Raw genomic sequence first — 27926 nt, 5'->3', positions numbered from 1 at the left:
TACACAAAAAAGTGCTAGGATTTCATTATTGTAGAATAAAAGTGTACAATTACAATAAATGAAAATGTCAATTTATATAAGAAAGATAATTGGATTAAACCTAGCTAAAGGGGACCTCCCGACTCCCCTTATTCAGCTCTCTCTAGGTCCGCCTATGCCTTTAAGCCAAAGTCATCCTAACTTTACATATATGCAAGGATCATGCTTATACCTTCGCAAAACATAACTACTATGTTGTGGTTTGATCTTTACTTGAACAAAAAGTCGGAAGATTTATATTTGGCAACCTCGACAACCGGTTTATGTTTGCGAAATCCTTTACTTGCAAAGAAGCAAATAAGTCATCAACAGAAAAACGTTTACTGCATTTAAACCACAAATTGTTAATTAATTTTTAATGTAGTTTCATATATTTTCAATGCATAAGTAGGATAATTCCAGTAAATAAGTAACGATAAAATTGCATTAAGTTACTAAATTGAAACTTATATATACAATAGAATTGAAGCCAATAAGATTCATTTAACTCATAATTTCCGAATATTAGGCTTGCGTGTTGAAAAATACCAATCTTATTGTATGCAATATTAAATGTGATTTATCGTTCATAGTATCAACAAGTAATAATGTAAAGAGGCAGAAGAAAAAATAAATAGGAAAAAAGTTTTTACAAGCTTAAAGATTGAGTCTTTTATTGAAAAAGGAAAACAACCGGTTACATTTTGATTAAAAGAAATGGCTGACCACCAACAGATATAAAGTCTAACAAGACTAATAATAAAATACAAAAATAATCTACCTATATCTAGACATATCTATCAAACTAATAAAGACAAGAACACTAGTCACTTGCTTTACCTCACAAACAACTTAGAAGATGAATTGAAATTGTACCCAAGAATTGTTTATTAAGAAAAGAATCTATGCAAGAAAGAGAAACTTATCTTAACTATCATGCACTGCTAAGGTTTTAACAAAAGGATATCCGACAATTGCATCTATTATTATTATTATTATTATTATCATCATCATCATCGCATTCTCCCTTTTAAACTTGACCAAGCTCGGTACCCATCACGCCAAGCATATTTCATATTTTGCCTTTCTTTAGGTGTATCAAGGATTTTGTAAATATGTCCGCTTGTTGATCCTTTGATTTGACGTTTTCTATTAAAATTTGTCATTCCTCAGCACATTCCCTTATGAAGTAATAACGAATGTCAATGTTTTCACTTCTACCATGAAACATAAGATTCTTCATCAACCGAATCGCCAACTTGTTGTCAACAAACAAAGTTATAGGCATAACATGATGTCTTCTAAGTAGAGATGCACAAAAACCGAATCTGATCCGGTTTTGCTTACATCATCAAAAATCTGATCCGAAACCGGTCAAAATCCGATCCGGATCCAGTCAAAATCCGAATCCGATTCTAATCCGAATTGAAACCGGTTTAAACCGATTTTAGTGAGTTTTAAACGGATCTTGGGGCGGATTTGGATCTGGTTTTTAGCAAATTCGATTTACGATCCGGTATCAAATCCAATTTGGAATATAGGATTAGGATCCGACTGAAAATCCGGTTTTAAATCCGATCCGATCCGGTTTGGTCAAAACTGGTTTTGACCGAATCTGGTTTCGGATTGGATCCGATTTTGAATAGTGAAACCAGTTTTTGTGTGCATCTCTACTTCTAAGCTCCTTCACGATATTCCCAATCCAAATGTCTTGACATGCAGTCGTCGTAAATGTCGTGAACTCAACTTCACATGTTAACAAAGGTATAGTCCTTTTCTTTTGAGATTTGTATGTCACTTCATTTCTTCCTAGGTAGTCACCTCACTTGTACTCTTTCCACCCACATCGTCACGTCCATGATCATTATCACTTAACCTAACCAAGTTTTCAACTTGACCACCCTTTCAATAGTTGAGCATGTAAGAAGTGGTTCCTTTGACATACTGCAAAAAATCTTTTACCACTTGAAATTTTAAAGTGGTTGGCTATTCAATAAAATGACTAGCAACTCCAACTTCATATGACAAATCCAGTTCAGTATGTGTCAAGTAACTCAAACATCTCACTACTCTAATATATTTAATTGGGTCAATTTTTTCATCATTTTCATCTTCCTTAACCTTTAACTTAGGTTCCATAAGTGAAGTTTCCTAGTCGCACTCTAGTAACCAGAATTGCTCCAAAATCTTGTTTGCATATGCAGTTTGTCTTGAAGATATTCCCATTTTTTGTGTAACGCTTCTATTCTAAGATATTAAGAAATAGGAGTAAGCATTTGGACCGAACCGGACCGGTTTGTCTGAAATTGGTGGATCATGGACCAGACCGGTTGAGGCCGGTCCAGATCCGGGTCCAGGTCTGGGTGTTCTCGTTCTCGTACCCATAGGATTGATACAACTTTAAGTGTATATAGTACAACTAGTTGAAGCCTACCGAAGATTAGTATCTAATATGATTGTAGGGATGTGTATTTGGATTGAATAGGACCAGACTGACTCTTAGATCAAACAAGTTTTGCAGAAATTTATGGACCTTAGATAAGACCGACTCTTGGTTCGGGTAAGTTTAGCAAAAATTGGTGGACCTTGGATCAGAGCTGTTAAGGCTAGTCTAGGTTCGGTCAATTCTGAAGGTTTAAATGCTCGCCCTAGTAGGAGAGTAAATCCAAATACTCATTTCGAATTCTTTTTTCATTTGTTCCTTGAATTCGACAATGTCTTCGTTGTTTGATCCCGTAATGATCAAGTCGTCAATGTAGTCCCCAACTAAAAGACTATTTCCTTCTGAGTTCCTTTTGTACACCTTCGTGTCTTGTGATCATTTTGATCAACCAATTACTTTTCGTCTTTTATCCAGATGAATGCTCCCAGCTCGAGGAGCTTGTCGTAAACCATAAATCACCCTGGACAGTTTAAGCACCTTGTGACTATGTACTTTGTCAACGTACCCTTCCGGATTACTTACATAAACCTCCTCTTTGAGATCGCCATTAATAAAATCGGACATAACATCTAATTGGTGGCCAGCCCACCAATGTTGAGTCGATAAGGCAAGAATGAGCGTTATGGTGTCAAATTATGTTACCAGTGCAAAAACTTCATCACAATTTACTCCTTGTTTTTTACATATCTTTTTGCTACAAGTCGAGTTTTATGCAAGGTTGTAGAACTCGTTACTTGGTACCTGGTCAGCCGACTACCGAGTAGCGAGTACACAAGAGTACTCAGGGAGTACTCGGATTCGGTAATTCATGTAGAAATATTTTTAGGGAAATTTTATATATGTCAAAATCATAAGTAGATTGTAATATATAACAAAATTAGATACATGTGAATACACAGAAACTAAAAAACACGTAATGGTCTCACTTCATGAATAATTAATGAAAATTTATGATATATATGTAGTAACAATCACATGTGTGTGTGTTAAATAATAAATCATTAACTATATTATACATATTAATCATCGAGTTGACTGGGTTTTACAACACTCCTCAATTCAGTAAGGGGCCGATAGGGGAGTACTCAAGATTCTATAACTTGCCTTGGTAAGGGACCGAGTAGTGAGTACTCGGAGGAGTAATCGGCCAACTAGGTGAGTTTTACAACACATGTTTTATGTTTTATCACATTTCCAATATTTTTTTTTTTACTTTAAACACCCATTTAAATCCTATCGCTTTGTGACCCAATGGCAAGTTGTTAAGCTTCCACGTCTTGTTTGTCATGATTGCATCCAAATTCGTTTGGATGGCCTCCACCATGGTTTAGAGGTACTCGTCGCTTTAAAATTCAAGGTTTGATCCGCTATAATCTATAGAAATTTTCTGAGTTCTACGATCACATTTTCGACATCATTATAGATATCGAAAAGCGAACGAAATCCTTTTGGCCCAACCTCACTTAAAGGGCTTTTTGTGTTGGTCATGATTGAAGAAATAGGTTCCGAAATCGGAGTATATGGGATTGAATCAGGCTAGACAAATTTGACATAGGGTTTTTCTGAGTTTTCCGGGAAGACTCCAGGGCCATCTGAGGTTTCCAAGTTGACACAGAGGATGTCCGTCTTGATTACTGTGAAGTTTTTAGGAGTTGTGGCTTCATCTTCTTTGTTTTTGTACCAATTCCACCCTTCACTTTCAACAAAAACATCACAACTATCCTGTAATTTTTGGCTTTCTGAATCCAATAACCGATACGATTTAGTTCCATCTTCTATACCAACATACACAATCTTTTTGCTTCGATCTACAAGTTACATCAAAATCTACACCAGCAACTTTGTTATAGACAACACAACCAAAAACCTTCAAATATTCAAGGTTTGCTTTTTTGTCAAACCATGCTTCACACGTCGTAATGTTGGGAAGCGCTTTTGTATGTAAGCGGATGATAAGATAACCCGTGTGTAACATTTTCTCCCCAAAATTCTCCTAATAAAATTTTCCTTTAAGTGGACACCGATCGGTATCCATAACGGTACAATTTCGTCTTTATACAACTCCATTTTGTTGAGGTGAATGTGGAGTCATATGATACCTTTTTACTCCATTTTCTTCACAAAATGATGAGAATTCTTTTGATGTAAACTCTCCACCTCAATCTGTACGAGGTGTCTTCAATTCAAAACCCGAACCATTTTCAGCCATCAACATGAATCCTTTGAAGGCACCCGAGGCTTCAAACATCCTAGATAAACTATAAACCTACATCAACCAACTATAATTATCTACCAAAATAAATAAGTATTTACTTCCTCTAATAGAGGTGGGGGTAATAAGACTACATAAGTCCGCATGAGCAAGTTGAATTGGTTTTTGTGCTTTAAAAGAGCGTCTGGTTTGGGAAAGAGATTCGAATTATTTTTGCAAGAATACACCCTTCACAAACTTGATTTGGAGGTTCGTTCCTTGGAACTTTGGTTTCCATATTCCTTTCAGATAATGTTTTTAATGTGGGAAAATGAATGGGACCAAGTCTAGAATGTTATATCCAATCTGGTTCGTCCTTCGTTGCTAAAAGGCATGTTGGTCTACCGGTTCTTAATGGAGTTTTGTGTAACTTGTTTGCTGATCTTTAAACTCACAAAAGTAGAATTTTATTTTTATCATATAATGTCAAAACTGACCCATCCATAATGACTTAACTTCCTTCTTCTGTCTTTTTTCTAAGACTAATAATCTTATTCTGAAGACTTGGAATGTAATACACTTCATTTAGAAGTATTTGTTTGTTATTTTTACAATCGAACAAAATTGACCCTTTTCCCAAAGTAGAAACAATTGAACTGTCTCCAAATCTCCCATGACATGTAATATTTCAATGCAACTCATGGAACTTTGAGCGGTCTCCTTTCATGTGGTTGCCAAGACTGTTGTTAAGATACCACACTTCATATTCAGCTAAACTCTCCCCTGGCGCAAGAAGATTAACACAAATCTTCTCTTTTAGCGATACCTTTTCGGGTATATATTTTTGTGAGATTGCCATCATTAACATGGGTAGCTATGCATTGGCTTACGTGAGTTTCGCTTCCTTAATGTTGTTCTTTTCTGGTCATTCTGATGCATAGTGAACAAAATTATCACGTTTAAAGCATTTTACTTTGCTTTTATCCTTTTTATGTACATTTTGTTCTACATTGGATTCACGATCACGACCTCGTCCTCGACCTCTTCCTTGGCCTCGGCCACCATGACTATTTGTAACTTTTGAGGTGTTTCATGAGGTCCCTTTTTTGGTTTTCTTAAATCGTGATACCCACTTGGCATATGTAGGTAACAAGGAAGGTCTGCCTCCTTTTTCTTTATAACCCCGAAACATCTCTTCATGGGTTTTTAATGACCCACAACCTCTTCGTATTCATGTTTTTTAAGTCTCCAAATTGTTTGATAGATATTACTATTTACATTAATCGTAATGGGAAGACTCGATGAAACATCTTCACCACCACAACTTTCTCAATTCCTTTGTCCAAAGATCAACTATCGGTCATAATGGTATTTAATCTCATGAAAAAAATCATCCACCAATTCATGTCTTTCATTTGGAGAACCTCAAAGTTAATTCTCAAGATTTATACTTTAGCCTATTTTACTTGATCGGCGTCAACATGCATCACTTTAAGCGTGTTCCATCTTTCTTTAACTGTGTCCTTCTCAATTAACATAAATAACATTTCTTCTAGACTTACTTGATAGATACCTGTTAGAACCATTCCATCTTTCCATTCTTCTACATCTTCATTTCGAATCACACCCCACACTCTTTGTGTTTGGAAGTTCACTCGTATTTTTATATCCCATAGCGAGTAATTTGACTTCGTAAGCATTCAATAATGTAGCGTAATGCTACCATTTTTCTCATACTTTTGAACACCTTATCCTTCATTTGCCATCAACCTTGGATATACTTCAATATACAATAACCAGATACCACTTGTTGGAAATTATTGATCTAATTGTATGCAATATTAAATGTGATTTATTGCTCACAGTACGAGCAACTAAAAATGTAAAAAGGCAAAAAAGAAAATAAACGAGGCAAAATTTTTTATAAGCTTAAAGCTTAAGTCTTATTGAAAAATGGACAACTAAAAATGTAAAGAGGCCAAAAAGAAAATAAACGAGGCAAAACACGCTTAAAGCTTAAGTCTTATTGAAAAATGGAGATAAAAACAGTTACATTTGCAATAGTCATTTATACTTTACAAATAAATTATGCATAAATAAAATATTAATATTTGCCAAAATATGAAGACGTGAATAAGAAAAGTTATTAATAAATTCAACTTGTAGCAAAATAACATTTTCAAAATATTGAAGTCATATGTATAAGTTAATTTATAACTAGGTAATATAATTATAAACTCTAAAAATAACTATTTATTTGAAAGTTGTAATTTTTTATTACTTAATAACCAATAATAAAATATAATAATTATTTTTCAGTAAGATATTATTCAACAAAAAATCTATTTACCTCTGTCGCTTTACGCGGACACACGTCTAGTATATATATATATATATATATATATATATATATATATATATATATATTGTCGTTCAATATATACAAAAGTATATTTCTTGAACAAAAATTAACTATAAAACATAAATTCGTTGTTATTATAAAATATAACACTAGAAATATCTTCAAAACATATTACTTTTTTATTATTATTATTTTAGTGTGAAAATAGACTGTTTTTATATACTTAAGACCGGAAAATAACATAATAAACTTTCAAGTAAGTTTAAACCATATTAAAAGTTGTATGACCGTAAAACTTACAAGATGTTACACTTAACTTTTATATTAAGAGCATCTTCAATGGTTAACCTACCCTATCACTTAATATATTTGTCACATCATTAATCTAATACTTATGACCTCTAATTAAATGGGTTCTCCAATGGTTAAGCTTTTTTCATAGCTTTTTTAATAACTTTAACTTATTGTTCCTTATCTATCTAAAATGTTCATACAACCTTCTTATTTAATTAATAGTCTTTATACATATTATAATTGAATATGAAATATTTTAAATTAAGATTATCACTAAAAATTAGTACATAAACATTTAATAAATGAAAAACTATGGTAGAAATAATTAAATAGTTAAATAAATGAAAAACATTTAAAACTACAATATAATTAAGGGGTAAAAAATAAAATATGTTAAAAGTACAAGGGGTTAGATGGTTAAAGCTTTATACTATATTGACCACTCAATATATATTGAGTGGTCAATATAAATACACAAAAAACAATCAACTCCAATAGTATTAAATGAAAATAAGTGATGACTCAATACAAAAAGCTCTAAAATAAGTCTCCATTGGAGATGCTCTAAGGAATGACTTAAAAAGTTAATGTGTATTTCGATTTGTACATATTTAGTCACTTGTACATATTTGGTCACTGAGTTATTTTTTGTCCACATTTATCCTTTCAACTTATTAAACTGTACACGATCAGTATTTATGCCCTTCTGTTTGAGGTAAGCCGCGAAAAGTGACTTAATAAGATAATGTATTTCTCACTTTTATACACATTTAGTTTTTAATATTTTTTTGCACATTTATTCTTTAACATATTTTTTGTTGCAAAATTAATCATTGTTTTTGTACATATTCAATACTTATGACCGATTTATTTAGGTTTTTCTCACGAAATCTTACGTGGGTCAATCATTAATAAGGTGTTCAAGGATCTTGATGCTTATGATCACAATGTCTTTGACTGCATTGGTCTTGTGCTTAGACTTAAATCTTGTGTTCTGAACATCGTTACATCTTAATATAAAGATCATTAAAATCTGAAATCGTATGAAGAAGTTATGACGTTAAGAACACTAGAACTAAGCGAAACATAAGACCTAAGTAACCAAACAGTTGAAGTTGCGATGACCATAAACATCAACAGTCCTTGAAACCTTATTATTATTGTCCCACGTAAGATGTTGTGAAAAAAAAAAACTAAAGAAACTGGTTTTAAGTGCTGAATATGTACAAGAACAATAAGAAATTATTTTGCAACAAAAAAATATTAAGGACTAAATGTGCAATATATATATATATATATATATATATATATATATATATATATATATATATATATATATATATATATATATAGAGGTTAGGTTCATTTGAGACCACCTATATTTTGTAAGACCGTGAGACGCATTTTTTAATTTTTTTTTAATTAATTCAAGTTCCGAAAATAATATTTAAAAAAAGAATTTTTAAATTTTTCCATTTATTCTGTATTTTAAAATTATTTTTTAGAATATGTCAGTGTAATATTCTATTCGAATATTTCACGTATTTTTCAAAAAAAATGGAATTTATTTTTATTTATTTTTAACTTTTTTTAGTTAATTCAAGTTCCGAAAATAATATTTAAAAAAAGAATTTTTAGATTTTTCCATTTATTCTGCATTTTAAAATTATTTTTTAGAATATGTCAGTGTAATATTCTATTAGAATAATTCACGTATTTTTCAAAAAAAACGGAATTTTTTTTATTTATTTTTATTTTTTTATATATTTTTTTAGTTAATTCAAGTTCCGAAAATAATATTTAAAAAAAGAATTTTTGGATTTTTCTATATATTTTGCATTTTAAAATTATTTTTAAATTTGGTCTCACGGTCTCACAAAATTAAAATGGTCTCAAATGAACCTGAACATATATATATATATATATATATATATATATATATATATATATATATATATATATATATATATATATATATATATATATATATATATATATATATATATATATATATTAACACCTAAATGTGTGTAAAGATAAAAAGCTTGTTTTATTTCTTTATTTTGTTTTCTTTTCGTGTTTTGGTTTCGACCCCTAATTGTGATACTAGTGTTCCGCCAATGAACCTTTTCTTTTTCTATCGTTCCTTTCCATAAAATGGAAAGGCATAAAGCTATCATAACTTTGAAAAGTTTAAACAATAAAGTTGCACTTCCATCTTTTATTATTATTATTATCCGGTTTATTAAGCGACACTGTTCTGTGACCTAGAGCTGGGTGGAGTTACTAAAGATGGACGCAAGTTTTATAGTAAAATGTCAGCAAACTCTCCTTCATTTCCTCAAAAATCAAATAAACCATTGCAGAAAAACGTAGTATACCTGGAATTATCTTCTAGTAGAACGGAAATATCTTCTATGTAGGAATCTTTCGCTTCCCCAGAAACTAAGTGCGGACGGTACTGGTTAAACATAACATGATGACGAAGTAATTCATATACCATTATACAGAAATATATTTAGTTCCTTAAACATGAAATTTTACATGTAGAGCTTACAATATGTGACGATAGAGACAAAATTTCAAGATTGGGACGAGTTTCCGTACGCATATCCTCAATATGAGTTAGTATTCTATTCAGTTGCTCCTTGCTTAGAGTCTGGAAATATAAAGCATACCAGATCAAAGAATGAGTGGGAGAGACTAGAGAGCACGCATCCTATTAAATTAACTATTTATTCCCATCAACAAGTGACTAGGCCTCATATATTACATATGTAAGATTGTTTGTTTGTATGTATGTATGTATGTATGTATGTATGTATGTATGTGTGAGAGAGAGAGAGAGAGAGAGATCTAGAGAGAGAGACTTACAGGGAATGTACAAATGAGTACACCGTTATTTTCATATTCATATACAGCCTGAGGGTCAATAAATAAGGTCAACACATACATATAATAAAGTACGTAATAGAGAATAAGAAATCTTTTTTTCGGGAGAGAGAAGCAAACGGAAGGAGAATCACTCATGCTCATGTAAGTTGAGAAAAAATAATTATACCAAGAAGTCAGAAGCTCGTCTAATATGCTTGAGTTTATCCCATGCTGAGCCTGCATACTATAAGACAAAAATCAATTTTAGATTCTAAAGTAACCAAACAAGTCTTATAATTAAGCTGATCATTTTACGAAAGAGTTATTTGAACAATTTATGTATGCTGGAAAGTGGAGAGAAATATAACACATCAATAATTAGGAGTAAGTCTTCCAACTTAAAAATCTGGAAACATGTATAGGCCTATATATACATACATCCAATATTTTGAAATCAATAATCACGGTGACGTGTAATAAAAAAAAAAATCAAGATTTCAAGTATTTGCTATTTCGAATATGGCTTTTTAGTGTGTATATATATATATATATATATATATATATATATATATATATATATATATATATATATATATATATATATATATATATATATATATATATATATATATATATATATAACTTTTTGCCACTTATCAATTTTTTATGCGTTTGGATACATGTAATTTTAGGGTTTATTCTTAGAAATTAATTTTCACTTGTCATTTTGTGGTAATTTTTAATTTTCTTAATTAACTATCTAATTTTTAGGTTATAGAAAGTAATTAATGTGTCATTAATTTGTTTCCTTATATTTCAAATTTTAATATGTTTCCTTTAATATATATAATTCAAAATTGACATGTTTCCTTTAAAATTTATTGTCATTTTAAACAAAATAGTCTATATAAAAAAATAATCAAACTTTGTTGATTTCTACTGACAAACTAAAAAAAAGTTATATGGTCAAAATATAATTATTTTTTGTAGTTTGTTTTATTAATATTGATTGAATTATTTATGTATTCATTATTTTGTTTGTATAAATATTTTGAAATTTTATTTTAAAAAATACATAATGTTTACAATTTGATATTTAATGTTTTCTTTAAAAAAATATTTAAAGTTTATATCTTTATATATAACTTTTTTTAATCAACCCGTGTAAAACACGAGTTTCACACCTATTATATATATATATATATATATATATATATATATATATATATATATATATATATTAATATTAGTAGGATCAAATAAGAGCATCTAAAAGATTGAGAACGCGAGAACAGATCTAAACCCTCTAAATTTTAAAATCAAAGGTTAATATTAGTGAGCCATTTATATAAATTCTGAAAGTGATAGGATTAAACTATAACTTCCTAATTAACTAAAAGGGTACTATAGTCATTAGGTTTTATCTTATTTTATCAACTCCTAAAATATATCTCTCTCTCACTCACTCACTCACTCTCTCTGTATCTCTCTCTCTCTCTCTCTCATTTCCTTGAAACCCTAATCGATGGAAGCCAAGACTAAAAAAACGTACGCCTCTTCTCTTTCATCTCTCCACTGCCGACTTTTGAGTTTTATTCAACCTAGCCGCTGCACAAGACACAAAAACACCACCACCGCCATCTTGATAGTTGAACCCGGCAGCAACACCACCGTCACCATTATCATCACATAACATTCATCTCCACACCTCTATCAATAGGTGGGCAGAGATCGTTCGAGAGAAAGAGAAATACAAAGACATATTACATATAAGAAGGCTACAACTTGATTTTATTTCATCGGATTTCATTGAAGATTCTAGACCTGCAAATCGATTTCAATTTGCAAGATATGGTCTCGATTTTGCTTGAATGCTGTTGTGAAGATAAAGGCTGATGATGGAGTCTGTGTCGATGGTGATGATAATGACGAGTACAATTAGGGCTTTCTTTATCTTTCATTTTTTCATAATCAATTATTCAAAAGTATTAGACAGAGGGGACGAGGAATTAAAGAGATGCGAGAGAAACTTTTGAACTGACTATGAAGGTTCTGAGAGTTCTTCCGTATGGGTTTTTGTGGAGGTCCTTTGGAGTTGTTTAAGAACATGAAAGATGAAGAATTTGAGCTAGAAGAGAATGGAAAATTGTATTATGTTCTATATTTTTTTAGATGTAAGTTATATTATTTTTTGATGAATTCATTTATGTTAGAATGTGTCTTTATTTATGAATAGCAGGGTATTCGTCTGTGAATACTAGTGCATTTAGATGTGAATGTATTTATTTATGATTTGAGGTATTCAATTATTCATTTGTGAATCGTAGGGTACTCATTTGTTAATAACAGTGTATTTATTTGTGAATAGCAGTAATGAGTGTATTTGTTTATGATTAGAGGTATTCTTTTTATGAAAAAATGATAATTTTTACACTCTTTTATTTTTAGTTGGTTAAAAAAAAGGAATTCTATTACTTGTAAATTGATGTATATTCGTTTGTGATTGGAGTAGTATCATGTATTTTGAAAAAAAAATCATTTGTGAATACAAATGTATTGATTTGTTGTTAGATTTCTATTCATTTAAAAAAAAAGTGAAACAGGAGAAAAAAATTGATTTTTTTTAAGAAAAAAAATATTTTTTTTTTCAGTTTGAAAATAAATTTTCGTAAATTTTTTTATATTTCATTAATAAAAAAATCGAATATTTTATTCTTTTTTGGTAACTGATCCTAAATTTAAGGGATTTGATTGAATTTTATTTTATTTTAATTTAATTAAAATATACAATTACTAATATCAACTTATATATTGATTGGTCCAGAACTGTTCTCGCGTTCTCAACCTTTTAGGTGTTCTCATTTGATGTCTTCATTTTATTTACTGCCTTCATTTGAACCTTTCACACTAAAATGCAAAGATTTTTACATGTTTCAAATTAGATTATATACTAGTTTTATTACTATGTTGTAGGTGCAAAATGCAAAGTTGTAATAGTTTAGATTGATCCCGGTACGACCAAAAGAGCGGGTGTTAAGGGCGTCGCTCCCCTTGCGGGGTTCCAAGCGGCAGCACCGCTAGGTGGGTGTCCCAACATAATTATGTATGGTTTTCCATCCTTAACTGCCTTATCTAAATGCAGTTTTCGAATTCTAGGACATACTAGAATTCACATATGTTTTGCGACACACGAAATTCACACATCAAATGTTAGATTTTGGGTCTAAGAATATCAATATAAACTTTGATAATTCTAGAATTATGATTGCAATCACTTTCTATAACATCCATTTTCAGGATGTTTCTAATTTTGGGATAGGGGTACGTAAATCACTCAAGTAAAGGTCTTAGGCTTCAAGGCGATACATTTTAGACCTTATTTGTTGTTGATAATATTGGTTAAGTGATTTAAGCACTTGAATTGTGTTTTGGAGCCAAAAGGGGTAAAATGGGAAAAAGAAAATACTCTGGACTGTTTGCATGAATTAGTAAATTATCATATGAATACTTTAAGTAAAAAGTAGTTAGATAGAATTATTGGACTTGTCAATACATTCACATGCATATAAAGATCACGAAAAACGAAATTAGAATGAAGAAGTTATGAATGTTTGAATACACTTAAGGAGTGTCGGGCACCCCCTACCTAGTAGGTTGCATGTTTTTAGGGTTTTTAGGTATTAAAAGGTTATTAACCCTTAGAGTTTGATCATTTTCAGTCTCTAACACCCCAAATCATTCCTTGAGTAAAACCCTAGCCTCCTTCGAGTAAAGTGAACTTATCCTCTCTCCTTGAACAACTTTTGATGCATTTTGGTGGTCATTTGATGTAGCTTGAAGATCAAGAAAGTCTAGTTGGTTTCAAGGGATGTTGTTTCAAGTTTGGATCCATAAAGTTCACATATTTTCTGGACTTTTGTAAGTATAAAAGCTACAACCTTTCCTTTATATTTGTTTGATTGTGCTAATGGTCCCTTTTATGTACTTTTGGTCCTATTTTGGCATTGAGTTTGGATATGAGATAACTACAGCTCCTTTTGAGCACTTAGGATTGTTGAGTAGACCATTTGGGCTTGGAAAGTTGGCATCTTGTGCATGTTCTTTTAACCATGTATGTTATCTTGGTCATTTTGATGCATTAAAGTCTAGATCTTGTAAGTTTATGGCATTATTATGGACATAGTTGGAAACTTTATTCATCTTTACATCATGCTTCATAAGATCTGAAAGTTGGAGGCTTGGACTTAATATATTAAGTTGAAAGAAATGCATTCTTGGACTTTTTGAGACTTAAAGTTTAGATATTTTTTTATGGAAAGTCTTAATGGATAAAGTTGGAAACTTTATCCATTTAGACCTTATGTGTAATATCTCGATTTCCAAGTATTTACCTTTTAAACCCTTGGTAAGAGAATTGTTTGCAAATTGGTCCATAGTTGTATTTTTGTAATTTTGGGGATTGTGTGAGTACGCTGGGCCGACATGGCAAAATCTCAAACCATAATTTTTAGGGTTTGGAACCTATTTAAACATCCTTAACTCCCAATACTTCTTTCTTTTATCAGCCTCCATCCCCATTTAGACCCCTTTGCAAACCTAATCCATTTGAGAGCATCTTTGAGCCATTAGTATGTGTTTTGATGATATTGAAGGAGGAAGAAAGAAGATGAGACCATCTTAGAAGAGTAGAGCACTTTGGATCTAGAATCACATCATCATTTGACACCATTTGGAGGTAAAAAACTTCATAAATGGATGAAGTATTAATTAGATGTTGTTTAGCTATGGATTTGTGTTCTTTCGGTCCTATAAGCTTCGTGTTATGAGTATGGGTCACTCTAATTCATAAATGGATGAAGTATTAATTAGATGTTGTTTAACTTCTGATGTTTGGAATGTCTAGAACCATAAAAATGTAATCTTGGTCATTAGTTTCCTTCCATGCATGAGTTAGGATGCCTTAATGAGTTAAGAAGTTAGGGTTTTGGTATTGAGCACTTAATAGCCATTCAAGACCATAAAGTTGGAAAATGTATTGTGGCCTTTTCATACGTCTTGTTTTGTTTAGATAATGGTGGAGACGAGAGAATCAGGATCTGGAGTTGGTGGCCAGGGTAGGCTAGGATTGACATATAAAGTCATGTGCACATACAGATTAGCTACGAATTTTTCTTATTTTCGATTTTCCGGGCACCAAACGTCGTTTTTTTCGCTCCATTTTTTTCACACCTCTATTATACATGATTGTCTATATTTTCACCAATTTATAGCTATTAATATCATTTATAAATCCGTGTGCACATACGAGATCCATTGCTCGTTTAATGGTTTAACACTATAATGTTTATGAATACGTTCACATACATCACCATCATCATCACCATCATCACCATCACCATCACCACCATCACCACCACCACCACCATCATCACCATCACCACCATTACGATCACCACTACCATCATCATCATCATCACCACCACCACCACCATCATCATCATCACCACCACCACCACCACTACCATCATCATCATCATCATCATCATCACCATCATCATCATCATCTTCTTCATCACCATCATCACCACCACCATCATCATCATCATCATAATTTCCATATTTATTTTTATTATAATAATAATAATAATAATAATAATAATAATAATAATAATAATTATTATTATTATTATTATTATTATTATTCCCAATATTATCATTTTCCATTAATATTCGACTTATTATATATGTAAAAACAAAACGATCATAAAAAACAAAATGATCATAAAAAAAGTTTCAAGACTCGAATATTGAAAAAAAATAATAATTAAAAAATAATAATAATAACAATAACAATAATAATAATAATAACAAATAAAAAAAATAATAATAATAATAACAATAATAATAATAACAAACGAAAAAAAAGTGTATAAAACTAATAGGAGACTACTTCAGTATGGATGTGGCATGCCTTTCGTTTGGTTATTTATGGCCGAGATGCGAGTTCGAGTCTTACCCCACCCATTTTTTTCTTTATTTTCTAGAAACAAAATAAAATTAATTGTAGTCAAACCTATTACGGATGTGGCATACCCGGCCGTTTTGTAAGAATCTTGGTTATTGCGCGTCTGACCCGAGTTTGATTCTTGCTGAAAGGTTTTTTTTTTTTTTTTTTTTTTTTTTTTTTTTTTTTTTTTTTTTGTGTGTGTGTTGGCCGTAGATACGCCGTAGGTGCCCTTTTAAACGAAAATCACGTACCTGCCTTAATTCATCTTCCCCCTCTCGCAACTCTGTTAAGACACAAAAAAAAAGCGTTGTTGCGCTGCGCTCTCCCTCTGCTCTCTCTTTGTGGTCGCCGGACAAAATCTCCACCTGGTGGCGACGCTCCGGCCATTGCCGACACACTGGTGGCCGGCGAGCGCTCCTTCGCCTTGATGCATTTTCCCCTCGCCGACCAACAAAGGTAAACCCTAGTTTTTTTTTTCTTTTTTGTTTCTTTTTAAAAAATTACTTTGTTTTAGGTTGATTTTGTTGAATGTGAGCTGGTAAGGTTGATTTTTTTTTGTTGAATGTAAAGTTTTAGGTTGATTTTGGGGTTTAAAATTTGTTAAAATTACTCCAAATTTGATAAAATTACTTCATAAATTTTAGTTAAATGTTAGGCTACTTCGGTGATTTGCTGCTCGTCAAACAGCTGCTTCGGCGACGAACATCTCCAGCTCCGAAGACAAATTAGTTGCCACAAGTGTCTTCGGTGGACCACCAACCCTAATCCTTCATCCTCTTCTTGCTAAGTAGATTTGTAATGGTAAAACCCTAATTTCTTTGAATCTTTGAAATTGAAGTGTTTAAATATTTATTTTATGTTTAGGTTTATATGATAGGTAAAACCTTGTTACTATAATTTTGATTGTCCTCCGAATCCGTAACCGTTTGCTATATTCCCCTAAAAACCAATTTTATATCATGTGCTTTAGAAACTTTGTTGAAACTAGATTGTCAAAATGGGCATAAGATGATTAATTTCAAAAGGGGTTGACAATCTAAATAATGGTTCTTCTTAAAAACAGGTTTGGCCATGAAGAAAATGAATCTATTTGTTGTAATATTAAAAATTTAATTGTAACAATATGTTTTAGGATTTAGAGAATGTATAGAAACAACTTTTGTTTAGGATTTAAAAGTTATTAGGAGGATATAAACAACATTTGGCCACTTTGTTTAGGAGATATAAACAACATTAGGTAATTTCCAAAGGCTTAAGAGTTTAAATTTTCTTATTCATGATGGCTTTCACCCTTTGCAAACTATTTAATGCAATAAAAAATGTAAATGTTTGCTTCAAAGAATCTTTTGTCTATATCTTTAGGATTTAAAAGTTCTTGGAAAGAAATTAAAAGTTTAACAGTTTTTATTTTTATTTTTTTTCATGTGTGCAGGGCATAATATCCTATTTTGGTATCAGGTATGTTTGGTAGTCCTGAAAGGAAATGTGTTTTTAGTTTTGAGCTACTTAAATGAAAGATATGCATGCTTATTATAATATACTATTTTCATTTTGTCTTATTTATTGTGATGTAGTTTAAAAAATGTTTCCAATTATTGCTACAATAAACAAATAAATGAAAGTACATTGCTATATTTGTAATTTTTTTTGTGATCACTAATTATGGTGTATTGAAACAGGAACAATTGTTGACCATTGAATCAAAACTCAAATTGAAGAACACTTGTGAGCCTTTATCGATTCAACTTACCTGGTAATTTGTCAAGTAATCCACCAAATAATTCTCAATTTTATGTTTGTAAACACTTAGTTAAGCTTTTATAGTTGACACTTTTAATGTGTATTATTAGACATATTTAATGTATTATTAGACAATGTTCATTAGTAATATGAATTTGTATCTGATACTTTTTTAGGTTTATTAGTTTTATTATACTGTTATTTGTTTTGTGGTTGTTATAAGTTTAATGTAATGAGTTTTTTCAATAATTTGGACATAAAAAACTGGATTTTTTTTAAATAATTTTTTGTTATCTACGGAAAATCCGTAGATAATGTGAGCCGTAGGAAATCTATAGGTAATAAAGTCAATGGTAGTCAAAGTGGGTTCTGTCGGTAATCCGTAGGAAATCCGTAGCTATGTATTTCCGTAGCTATTTTGTAGGAAAATAGCCAAACTTGACTGTCGTGAGTAACCCGTAGATATTCCGTAGTTATTGTTTTACGTAGCTATTTCGTAGGTATTATACCTACGGAAAAAGCCGTAGCTATTCTGTAGCTAGTCCGTAGCAATCCCATAGGTATAAATTTCCCATGGGCATTTATGCTACAAGGCATTCTCCGTAACAAATTCGTAGGTATCGTTTTATACCTACTGAATAGCTACGGATTGTGTTTTAGTTGTTGCCCTCGTTTTCTAGTAATGACGTTCTTCAAAATGAAAAATAAAAATAAAAATAAAAATTAATAATAAAAAAATGATTTCACCTTACATCCATTATTTGGTATTTGCTCCTTTAAGGGTGGAAGGAGTCCATACCTTCCACATCTCCTGACCCATATTCCACAAGACGCACATCGGTATTTTTTTTCTTGCCTCTCACTTCCAACCTTCTTAACCCTAAACCCTTAGAAATCCATCCTTTGTTAACCCACACACTTTGTTACAAGTATATGAGGGAGGCTGGTTGGTGGAAAGAACTTGATACGAATTTATGTTTAATTTTCATTTTTCTTATCTTTTGCTGATATAAAGATGAAATTACTTATGCTTGGTAACATTTTTATTTCTTATATATAGGTTTCATATGTTATTTGGAACCTCAGAAAATTAAATTTGTTTCTATGAAAAGATTTGGCATGCAAGCATAATCATACATAAGACCTATTAAATAATTACCTTTTCTTTTGCCTGAAGACACCATAGTTCCAACTCTGCTAAACCGGCTTTCACATATTTCCCGTTGTTGGAAGTACAACAATCCCGGTATAGAAGAAGACTGCAAAAATTAAGAAGATAATTGAAAGGGAATGTTTATGATGGAAATTAAACCATGAAAATCACACCCAAAACAAAGTTGAGCAACAAGACACCTATTAAATAGCTGCACATTAATATATGAGAAAGTTTGAGCAAATATCTTCTTAACAATTGTGGGAGGCACCTGAAATGCAACTAAATCAGATAATATTCAAGAAAAATTCAATCCACTTTGAATAATGTAATATTAGTTCACCAGATGTGTATATATATAACTATTGGACTCATCATATCATATGCATGTGTTTATCAATTAATGAAATATTTGTTTTTGTTTTTTTTTTTTTTTTTTTTTGAAAATAGATCCACGAAAGTTATGACTTATAAATATTAAATGTAACATTTATGGAAGAAACATTGAGCCATGTATAATGCACATACATAATTTTCCTTCAATGTGTTGAGGAAAGTAGTGAGATGACCAACAATCCCATGCCAGTGATTCCGTTCAAAACCTCCGAGAATGAACAACCTTTGTGGAACCTTGAATTTCACACTTTCCTGGAGGCTGTAGGGGACAGATGTTGGCTGTACGAAACTCGCCTGGATAAAATTCGCCTTCACAAGTCGATAGGAGCATTATGTGATAGCAATTTGGTTTTAAATAAGATTATGAGCGCATGCATGGTTACATTAATAGTATATTATTGGTGAGGATGAATCAAAGTTTAACCACCTGAATACATAAGTCAAGTAGTAATCCCACCTCATGCTTCAACTTGTCACGAATAATGCCATACATTTTCTGTGCACATTCTGTTAGTTGTCGTTTGAAATGCAAAGTTAGTTGTTTGGCTTCAACTTGTTGTACTATCTCATTAAGATCAGACACAGATGATGGAAATCCCTAAATATATAACAAGAAAATCTGGAACGTAAGTATATAATTTGAAAAAAGTTAAAACCGATATTAATATGATTAAAAACAATACCATGGCTCTTTGAAGTTGCGATGTTGGGGGACTTGCACTATCAAATTTTAGACTTTTTTGGATCAAGAATAACAAAGTAGATGTATTTGATAACCAATACGCCATGTGAGTCGTATTATATTCATCCTGTAATATGATTCCAAACGGCTGTTACAATTGGAACAGTCAGATTAATTGATATTTTAACTTTGCATCTTTATGTAATATATATGGCAAATATCGGGAATGAATACTAAAAGGAAATAAAATAAGGCTGAGTCATTTGATGAAATTTCTGTTGTTACATGGTTTCATGAATTGAAAGTAACGAATGGAATTGAGCGAATCATATAGGGGAAGAATGGTAAGAGTTGGCAACTACTAAGGGAGGATGGAATCGTCCCCATCCTTCCTGCTACCCGCCAAACCCTTTGCGGAGGGAGCCGAACCCACCTAAACCGCAGCCCTCCCAACTTATCTTCCCTATTTTTCTTCTGTGATTCAACCCTCTGGTGGTTTCAAGAAATCGCTCAACACCGTCGTTTCTCTCTTGCTCTCCTCCCGCCCGCCCCTCTCCTCTTGCCTGGTTAAACCCGCTCACTCCAACCCGCTACGATTCCCTCCTTCCTAATGAGATACATTTGTATATATTCACTGAGAACCAAGTCTACCAACTGACTATCATGATCATAACGAATAATATAACCTACTGAATTAACCAATATTCACAGTAAACACTACTAGAAACTGGGTGAATTTCCTACGGAAATTAGTGACGGAACGGAAAATAATGACGGAATTCCGACGGAATTGTGAAAAATATAAAACACTTAATTTTTGTAACGGAATACTTACACAATAGCGACGATAATAACTTCGGTCAGTAATTACCAACGGAATGTAAGCGAAATCAGTGACTTGGGCTTAGGGATGAGCTTTAGAACCGGACCGGTTAGGAACCAAAACCGGTTTTCCTATATTATAAGAACCAGGAACCGGACCGCCAGTTCTAGCACCTGGTTTCGGTTCCGGTCGCGGTTTTTCGGTTATTTTTCAAATTAGAACCGGTTGAAATATTATAGATGATATGCTATCTTACGGATCTTGTAAGTGATTCAATACTTACCCAAATTAACACTTTTTACATTCTAAATTGAAGTAAAAACACTAAATTACACAATGAAAAAAGAATCAAATAATTTCGACTTCATATGAGTGAGTTATGCGTATTTTAAAAGCCGGATAGATTCAAAAAAAATGTTGAAACAGAAAATACGCAGCATTGATATGCTGTCTTCCGGGGTCTATAAATGATTTAATATCTAACCAAATAAGTGTTTTTATCGTCTAAAATGAACTACAAACACCAAATTACATGCTTGAAAAAAAATGAAGTAATTCCGACGTCATATAAATGAGTTATGCTCATTTAAAAAGATGGGACGGATTCAAAAAAACTAAAAAATATTGAAATAGAAAAAACGCAACATCAATATTCTTTCTTTCGGGGCATGTATCCGACACAATATCAAACCAAAACATATATTTGTATAGTCAAAAATGAATTAGAAACTCCAAATTACATGTTGGAAAAAAATCAAATAATTATGATTTAATATGAGTTAGTTATGTGCATTTTAAAAAACGAGAAAAATGTTAAACCGGTTCTGGTTTTTAGAACCGGGACCGGTTTTCATAAAAATAAAGAACCGGTAACCGGACATTATTACCAATTCCGGTTTCGGTTCCGGTTCGGTTCCGATCCAATTCCAGTTCTTGCGGTTCTAATGGTCATCTCTACTTGGGCTATCTGTCGGTAGTTAATGACGGATTTTCCAACATAAATTCCTTTTTAGAAATTAAATTAACATTTTCTACTAATAACATTATAAAAAAAGTTCTTTTACTATTATTATTATTAGCATTAGTAATTAAATATTAAAATAATATATATATTTACGAAATAGTTCAAATTTGTATTTATTATAATATAAGTATTTTTGTTATTATTTATAATTAATAAAAAATATGCAGATTACCAACCTAAATGTTTTCAAGAAAATAATAATTTTTTTAATAGTATTATTATAAAACTAACTTAATTCTTATTAGTAACATTATTATTTGAAATAATCATTAACTTTTATATTAAAAATATTATAATTAATAACCAAATAATTCAACTCATCTAACTATAATTTATTAATTTTATAATAATAATAATAATAATAATAATAATAATAATAATTATTATTATTATTATTATTATTATTATTATTATTATTACAAATGACCAACAAAACTATTTTTTGTAAAATAAATAATCTTTTTTATTATTATTATTTTAAAAATAATTCTATTATTATTAGAATTAGTAATTAAATAAAAAAAATTATTTTTTAATTGAAATAATATAATTAATATTTTCCGAAGCAATTGGTATTAATAAATAATAATAATAATAATAATAATAATAATAATAAATAGAAATAATAATAATAATAATAATAATAATAATAATAATAATAATAATAATAATAATGACAATAACAAGTATTAATAAAAAATAGCAATAATAATATAACAACAATAATAATAATCAATAATTAATAACAATTAATAACAATAATAATAATAAAAATACATCGTTTTTCCGCTTTATTTTTCTCACAAGTACGTAATACATCAATATCAATTGATTGATGTATAATAAAGTGTGAAAAAACTGATGTTTAGTTGTTGAAAACTATAAAATTAAAATTGAAATGTTGGTATCAATGTCATACACTAGTGTACGTATGTGTACATCAGCTAAAATTTTGTACACTGATGTTTAGTCCTTGAAAGCTTGGGTGTTGGTTTAGAAAGTGACCATTTATAAATACATGAAAAACATATATCTTATTGGATATTTCCTTTACCAGGTTCAGTACATCAGGAAACAATTATAAAAAGACTAAATAAACTACTCAATACAACATGATATGCATAAAGAGGCTATAAGCCTATAACCAAAGCTTATGCCATGAAATGTAACTGTCAATTCTTCATCTAATTTTGATTTTATTCTTATTTATATATGTATCATGGCTATTTGCTAAAGTATATAATAAATATATTTTTTCGATTTTCACTACAAAATCTAATTAAACATTTGTTATTTTGCAGCAATTATGCATTGTATGGAGAAAGATGTGGATGAATTAGTCTTGGTCTGGTTGTTGGTTTTCATTGTACACATATGGGTGCTGGTGTGCTTTTATGTTTCTTATTAAAACATTGTACTTTGTAAGTAAATTGTTAAAAGAGGCACTTAGGTAAATAACCATTTTAAATTTAAATGTCTAATGTTTCAGTTTTTTTAAGGTAAGTATATTGCTAAAAGTGGCTTAAAACCCTCATTGTACTTACAAAATTTACTTTTTATATCCGTATTGTGTTTTTAGTGTACGTTAAATATGAATGTGTTCAAATTTGCAAGAATATGCATGTTTCAAAGCATAACATATGAGGAAATCAAGAATTATACTAACTTTGAAATCAAATATGTATATAAAATTTAGATTAAATTGTTTAGTTTTGGATTATGTTATATTGGTATTTAATGACTAATATTTGATTTTTGGATTATGAAATTTTGGTTTTTAAATACTAATATTTGGTTTTGGATTTAGTAATAGTTTTTTGATGTTTTTGTATTTAAATGTAATATTTTTTTAGCACTTTGGGCAGAAAAAATTGGATACATATTTTTTTTAAACTTTTTTTTTTTTTTTTTTTTTTTTTTTTTTTTTTTTTTTTTTTTTTTATCAATTTATGACGGATTAGTGACAGGACACGATAAAAATACATGACACAACACGAAATTGGGACGAAACTGAAATTTGAATTTGTGTTCGTGTCGTGTTCATTTTAACCGTAAAAAATACGATGTCGTGTCGTGTCGTGTTCGTCTTCAAAATTGACACGATTTAGCAGTTCTTTAGCGTGTTTTTCGTGTTTGTCGTGTTTTTCGTGGTATTGTGTCACTAATGTGTCCATCGGTACTCCGTCCCTATTATGTTGTTAATTTGGTCACCCCTAATAAAATCTACAACAATAAAATCTACAACAGTCTGTCGGAAATCCGTCACTATAAGTGTCCGTCGGTATTCTGTCAGTAAAGGAGTCCGTTGGTATTCCGTCACATTAAATTAATGTGTCGGTCAATACTCCATCCCTATTATGTTGTTAATTTGGTCAAAGAAGTTAAACAAAAGGCCGTTCCTTTCTGATGGTAATCCATCACAAATTCTGTTGGTAATATTTATCAATGGGGCTTTTGCGACAGACCTAATTATGTCGGTATGCTGTCGGAAATTGGCTTTAGTGACGGATTTCCGACGGATATGGCCGCCGGAAATTGACCAGTTTTCTAGTAGTTAAGTTACTAATTTACCCTTACTTTGTTGTAAATTTACTCTTTTAACCCGGAAAGTATATCCGCTCCAAACACAAATGCAAAAAGAGTCCAAACTAAAACACTTTGCATATATGCTTTCACAACGTTTTGGTGGGCGCTAATGAATTAATTAAGTCCGTCTGTATGTAAATAGTGCATGCACTTAATTATTACTATATGCAGGAAGGAATTACCTCGATTGCTGAATTAAAAATATGAAGCAGTCGATCAAACACGGAGGTTCTTTCAGCTTCAAGATATTTCAAATGGATAAGGCATTTATAGATGGTAAAGGCTGCAACGGGTTTGCCATGTCTGAATCCGATATCTTCCCTAACGCACTCTATAAGGGCATCAACATTATCAACATTTTCCTGCAATAAACCATAATTATCAACGAAAGAATAAATCAAAATATTTAATCAAAATGTATAGTATACTAGCTATAATTAGTTGACCTTCAAGAGGCGATATATAAGGATTGTGCGAAAAATAATTAAATGAAAGACTTACTTGAATGTTCAATGCTTCGTCAATCTTTTCGACAATCGTGCCCATCATAGGGCGATCCTTGAAATTAAAACTAACACACCGATATGCAATTTCTTTAAACGTATTAAAAGAACCAATATCAATCTGATCTCTAATGTCGTTATCAATTAACTTGTTTTCATCATTTTGTTCATATCGTCGGACGAAATTCATCAGCGACTCTGCGTTATCATCTCCAATGCTCCTTGGAAGATATACCAACATTCCACTTAGCATTTCAAACATGACCACCCCAAACGAGTATACGTCTGATTCTTTTGTAAGGATGCCACTTTCACGGTATCTCGGATCCAAGTAAAACGTTGTACCTGCAACCTTTGTATAGAGTTGGGTATTTGGAAGATTTGTTGGACCCACTTTTGACAAACCAAAATCACAAATTTTGGCGACTAAATTCTCATCTAACAATATGTTAGCACTTTTTACGTCTCTATGTATTACTCTATTGGGCTCCTCAAGACCCGAATGAAGGTAATCGAGCCCTCTTGCTGCACCTAAGCAGATTTTCAGACGTTGTGTCCATTTTATGCCACGCCTCTTATCTGGGTCTTGGAGATGATAATCAAGGCTTCCATTACTAGCATAATCATGAACTATAATCATCTCGTTGCCATCCTTACAATAACCAACGAAAGATATGATGTTCTCATGGTGGAGTCTTGAAACCAACTGAAGTTCATTGATGAACTCGGCCTCTCCTTGGTTGCCGGCGTGGTCTAGCCGTTTGATAGCAACTGTTCGGTTTTGCCAGAGTTCAGAGAGTTGTCCTTTGTAGACCATACCGAATCCACCGCTTCCAATAAGTCTTTCAGGACTAAAATCTTTGGTGGCCCGGATGATCTCCTCTAGTGGAATTAGGCAACTTTGAAGGTTTACTTGTGAAGAAGACATTGTCTTTTGGTATTGATGACAATGTATGGTTATAGTAGAATATAAATACCCAAAAGATTGTACTTACCTGACATATAGATCCAAGTGAAACGTATTTATTACAAGTTATCATTTGACTTTTAACAAGTAATGTGTTTTATTATTTATTAGAATTAGAATTAAAGGATTCAGTTTATAATTACAATATTATTTGACTTCTCGGAAAACCATTTTATAAAAGTCAAAACTTTGATTAGGTTAAACAAACCCAAGTTGAAATGACATCCACCCCACCACCCTCCCCACTTTTTTTCACGCGCTTTTTTTTAATGTTCGCCACTTTCTTCAATCAATTTAAAAACTTAAAATATCTATCTAATAATTATTGATACGTATATATTGAATTATTAAGAAAAAAAATAGTAACTAAATGAAAAAAAGCACAAGTAATATGAAAAATGGTATCATGGTAAACTTATATATCTAATAACTTTCTAACTAGTATATTTATTATTTATTTCTATATAACTATTATATTTAATAAAACCTAAATTAGAAAATCAAAGAATAAAAATGTATTAGCTTCTGTTGCTATAAGAAATTTTCAAAACTTATTTAAAATAAAAAAACAAATGCATGATAGGTTATTTAATTATAAATATACATATCAGAAAAAAGATAGATGTTTTTTTTTGTTATTTAATTTTCCGAAGTACACACTATTGATCATTGGCTTGAAGATAAAGGGAAAATATATCACTCAGGAAAATTCTCTCAACATCAAATCAAGAAGGTGTATGAACAGTATTTAAATGAATCTTCATCGGGAAGTTCATCTTCAAAAAAATCAAATACTCCTGTTAAAAATTAGCAACCGATATCGAAAACTAATCAAACTGAGAAGAAACAGGCGAAAGTCCGTAATAATCCAAAATTATGTTTCAATGACTTTAACCAAAAATTATGTTTCAATGACTTTAACTGATGATGTTGACTTAATTGATAGTCTCAAAACCAAAGTTCGCAATTGGGTTTTAGGTTCTACATTTCGTTCAAAATTTCAAACTAATCACCAAGAACCTAAACAGCCTTGGGTACCTAAATTCTTTCATTAATTGTAGGTGATGTATGACGAGCAATATGACGAAAAATGGTACATTGATAGTGGATGATCACGTTACATGACTGGAAACAACGAGAATTTACGAGATTTTTGAAGCCTAGAAAATGCTGGAGTAGTAAAGTTTGGAAACAATCACAAGTGTCAAGTGAAAGGTTATGGTAATTAAAAAATAGACAGCTTACAGTCAATCGTGTTGCTTATGTCGAAGGTCTTCAACATAACTTGATAAGTGTTTCGCAACTTGTTGTGAGCACTAGCAATCAAGTGGTGTTTAACAAAGAGGGAAACATTATTTCAAATGTTGAAACGAATGAGGTGTTATTAAAGTCTAAAAGACATGGTGATATGTTCACTCTCGATATCAAACCAAAACCAATAGTTGGGAAACCTTCAGTGTGCTTACTTTCGAAAGCTCCAATTGATGTTAGTTGGTTATTGCATCGAAGGCTTTGTCATCTGAATTTTCGAAATTTGAATAAATTATTAATAAATGATCTTGTTCGAGGCTTAGCTGTTTTAAAGTTTCACAATGATACTTTATGTGCAGCTTGCGAACAAGGAAAACAACATCGCCAAGGACATCCAATTATCATAGATTCGAACATTGTTGAACCGTTGGAACTTCTTCACATTGACCTTTGTGGACCATCAACTGTTGAAACACTTAACAAGAAACGATACATTTTGGTTATTGTTGATGATTTTTCATGATTCACTTGGGTGTATTTTCTCAGGTTAAAATCTGAAGTAGCCCAAACAATGATTGATTTCATGAAGCAAATAGATAAAAGCTTAAAGAA

General features: G+C 31.2%; 1 protein-coding gene and 1 long non-coding RNA gene across 3 annotated transcripts; one reads left to right on the top strand and one right to left on the bottom strand.

Moving 5' to 3' along the window:
• Positions 1-26056, bottom strand: LOC145098368 (myosin-6-like). Its single transcript, XM_079036002.1, has 12 exons — positions 25095-26056; positions 24776-24955; positions 20162-20287; positions 19906-20076; positions 19611-19787; positions 19283-19353; positions 19089-19188; positions 10370-10426; positions 10183-10230; positions 9866-9967; positions 9690-9769; positions 1-362 (listed from the first exon to the last, which is right to left on the bottom strand). Exons 1-12 carry the CDS (start codon positions 26022-26024, stop codon positions 230-232), a joined length of 2175 nt encoding a protein of 724 aa, XP_078892128.1. The 5' UTR covers positions 26025-26056; the 3' UTR covers positions 1-229.
• Positions 16424-18110, top strand: LOC145098375 (uncharacterized). Of its 2 annotated transcripts, none has more exons than XR_013704555.1 (4): positions 16424-16645; positions 16834-16990; positions 17622-17647; positions 17869-18110. It is a non-coding gene; the product is annotated as an uncharacterized LOC145098375 (long non-coding RNA). The 2 variants fall into 2 exon arrangements; XR_013704556.1 differs by having other exon boundaries at positions 16426-16645; positions 16845-16990.
• Positions 26057-27926: the final 1870 nt, after the last annotated feature.

The sequence above is a fragment of the Lactuca serriola genome, chromosome 1 (assembly GCF_051521515.1).
Source record: "Lactuca serriola cultivar US96UC23 chromosome 1, Lser_US96UC23_V15, whole genome shotgun sequence".
NCBI classification, from domain to species: Eukaryota; Viridiplantae; Streptophyta; class Magnoliopsida; order Asterales; family Asteraceae; genus Lactuca; species Lactuca serriola.
The sequence above is the reverse complement of the archived record's forward strand: the minus strand, read 5'-3'. Positions and strand labels throughout refer to the sequence as shown.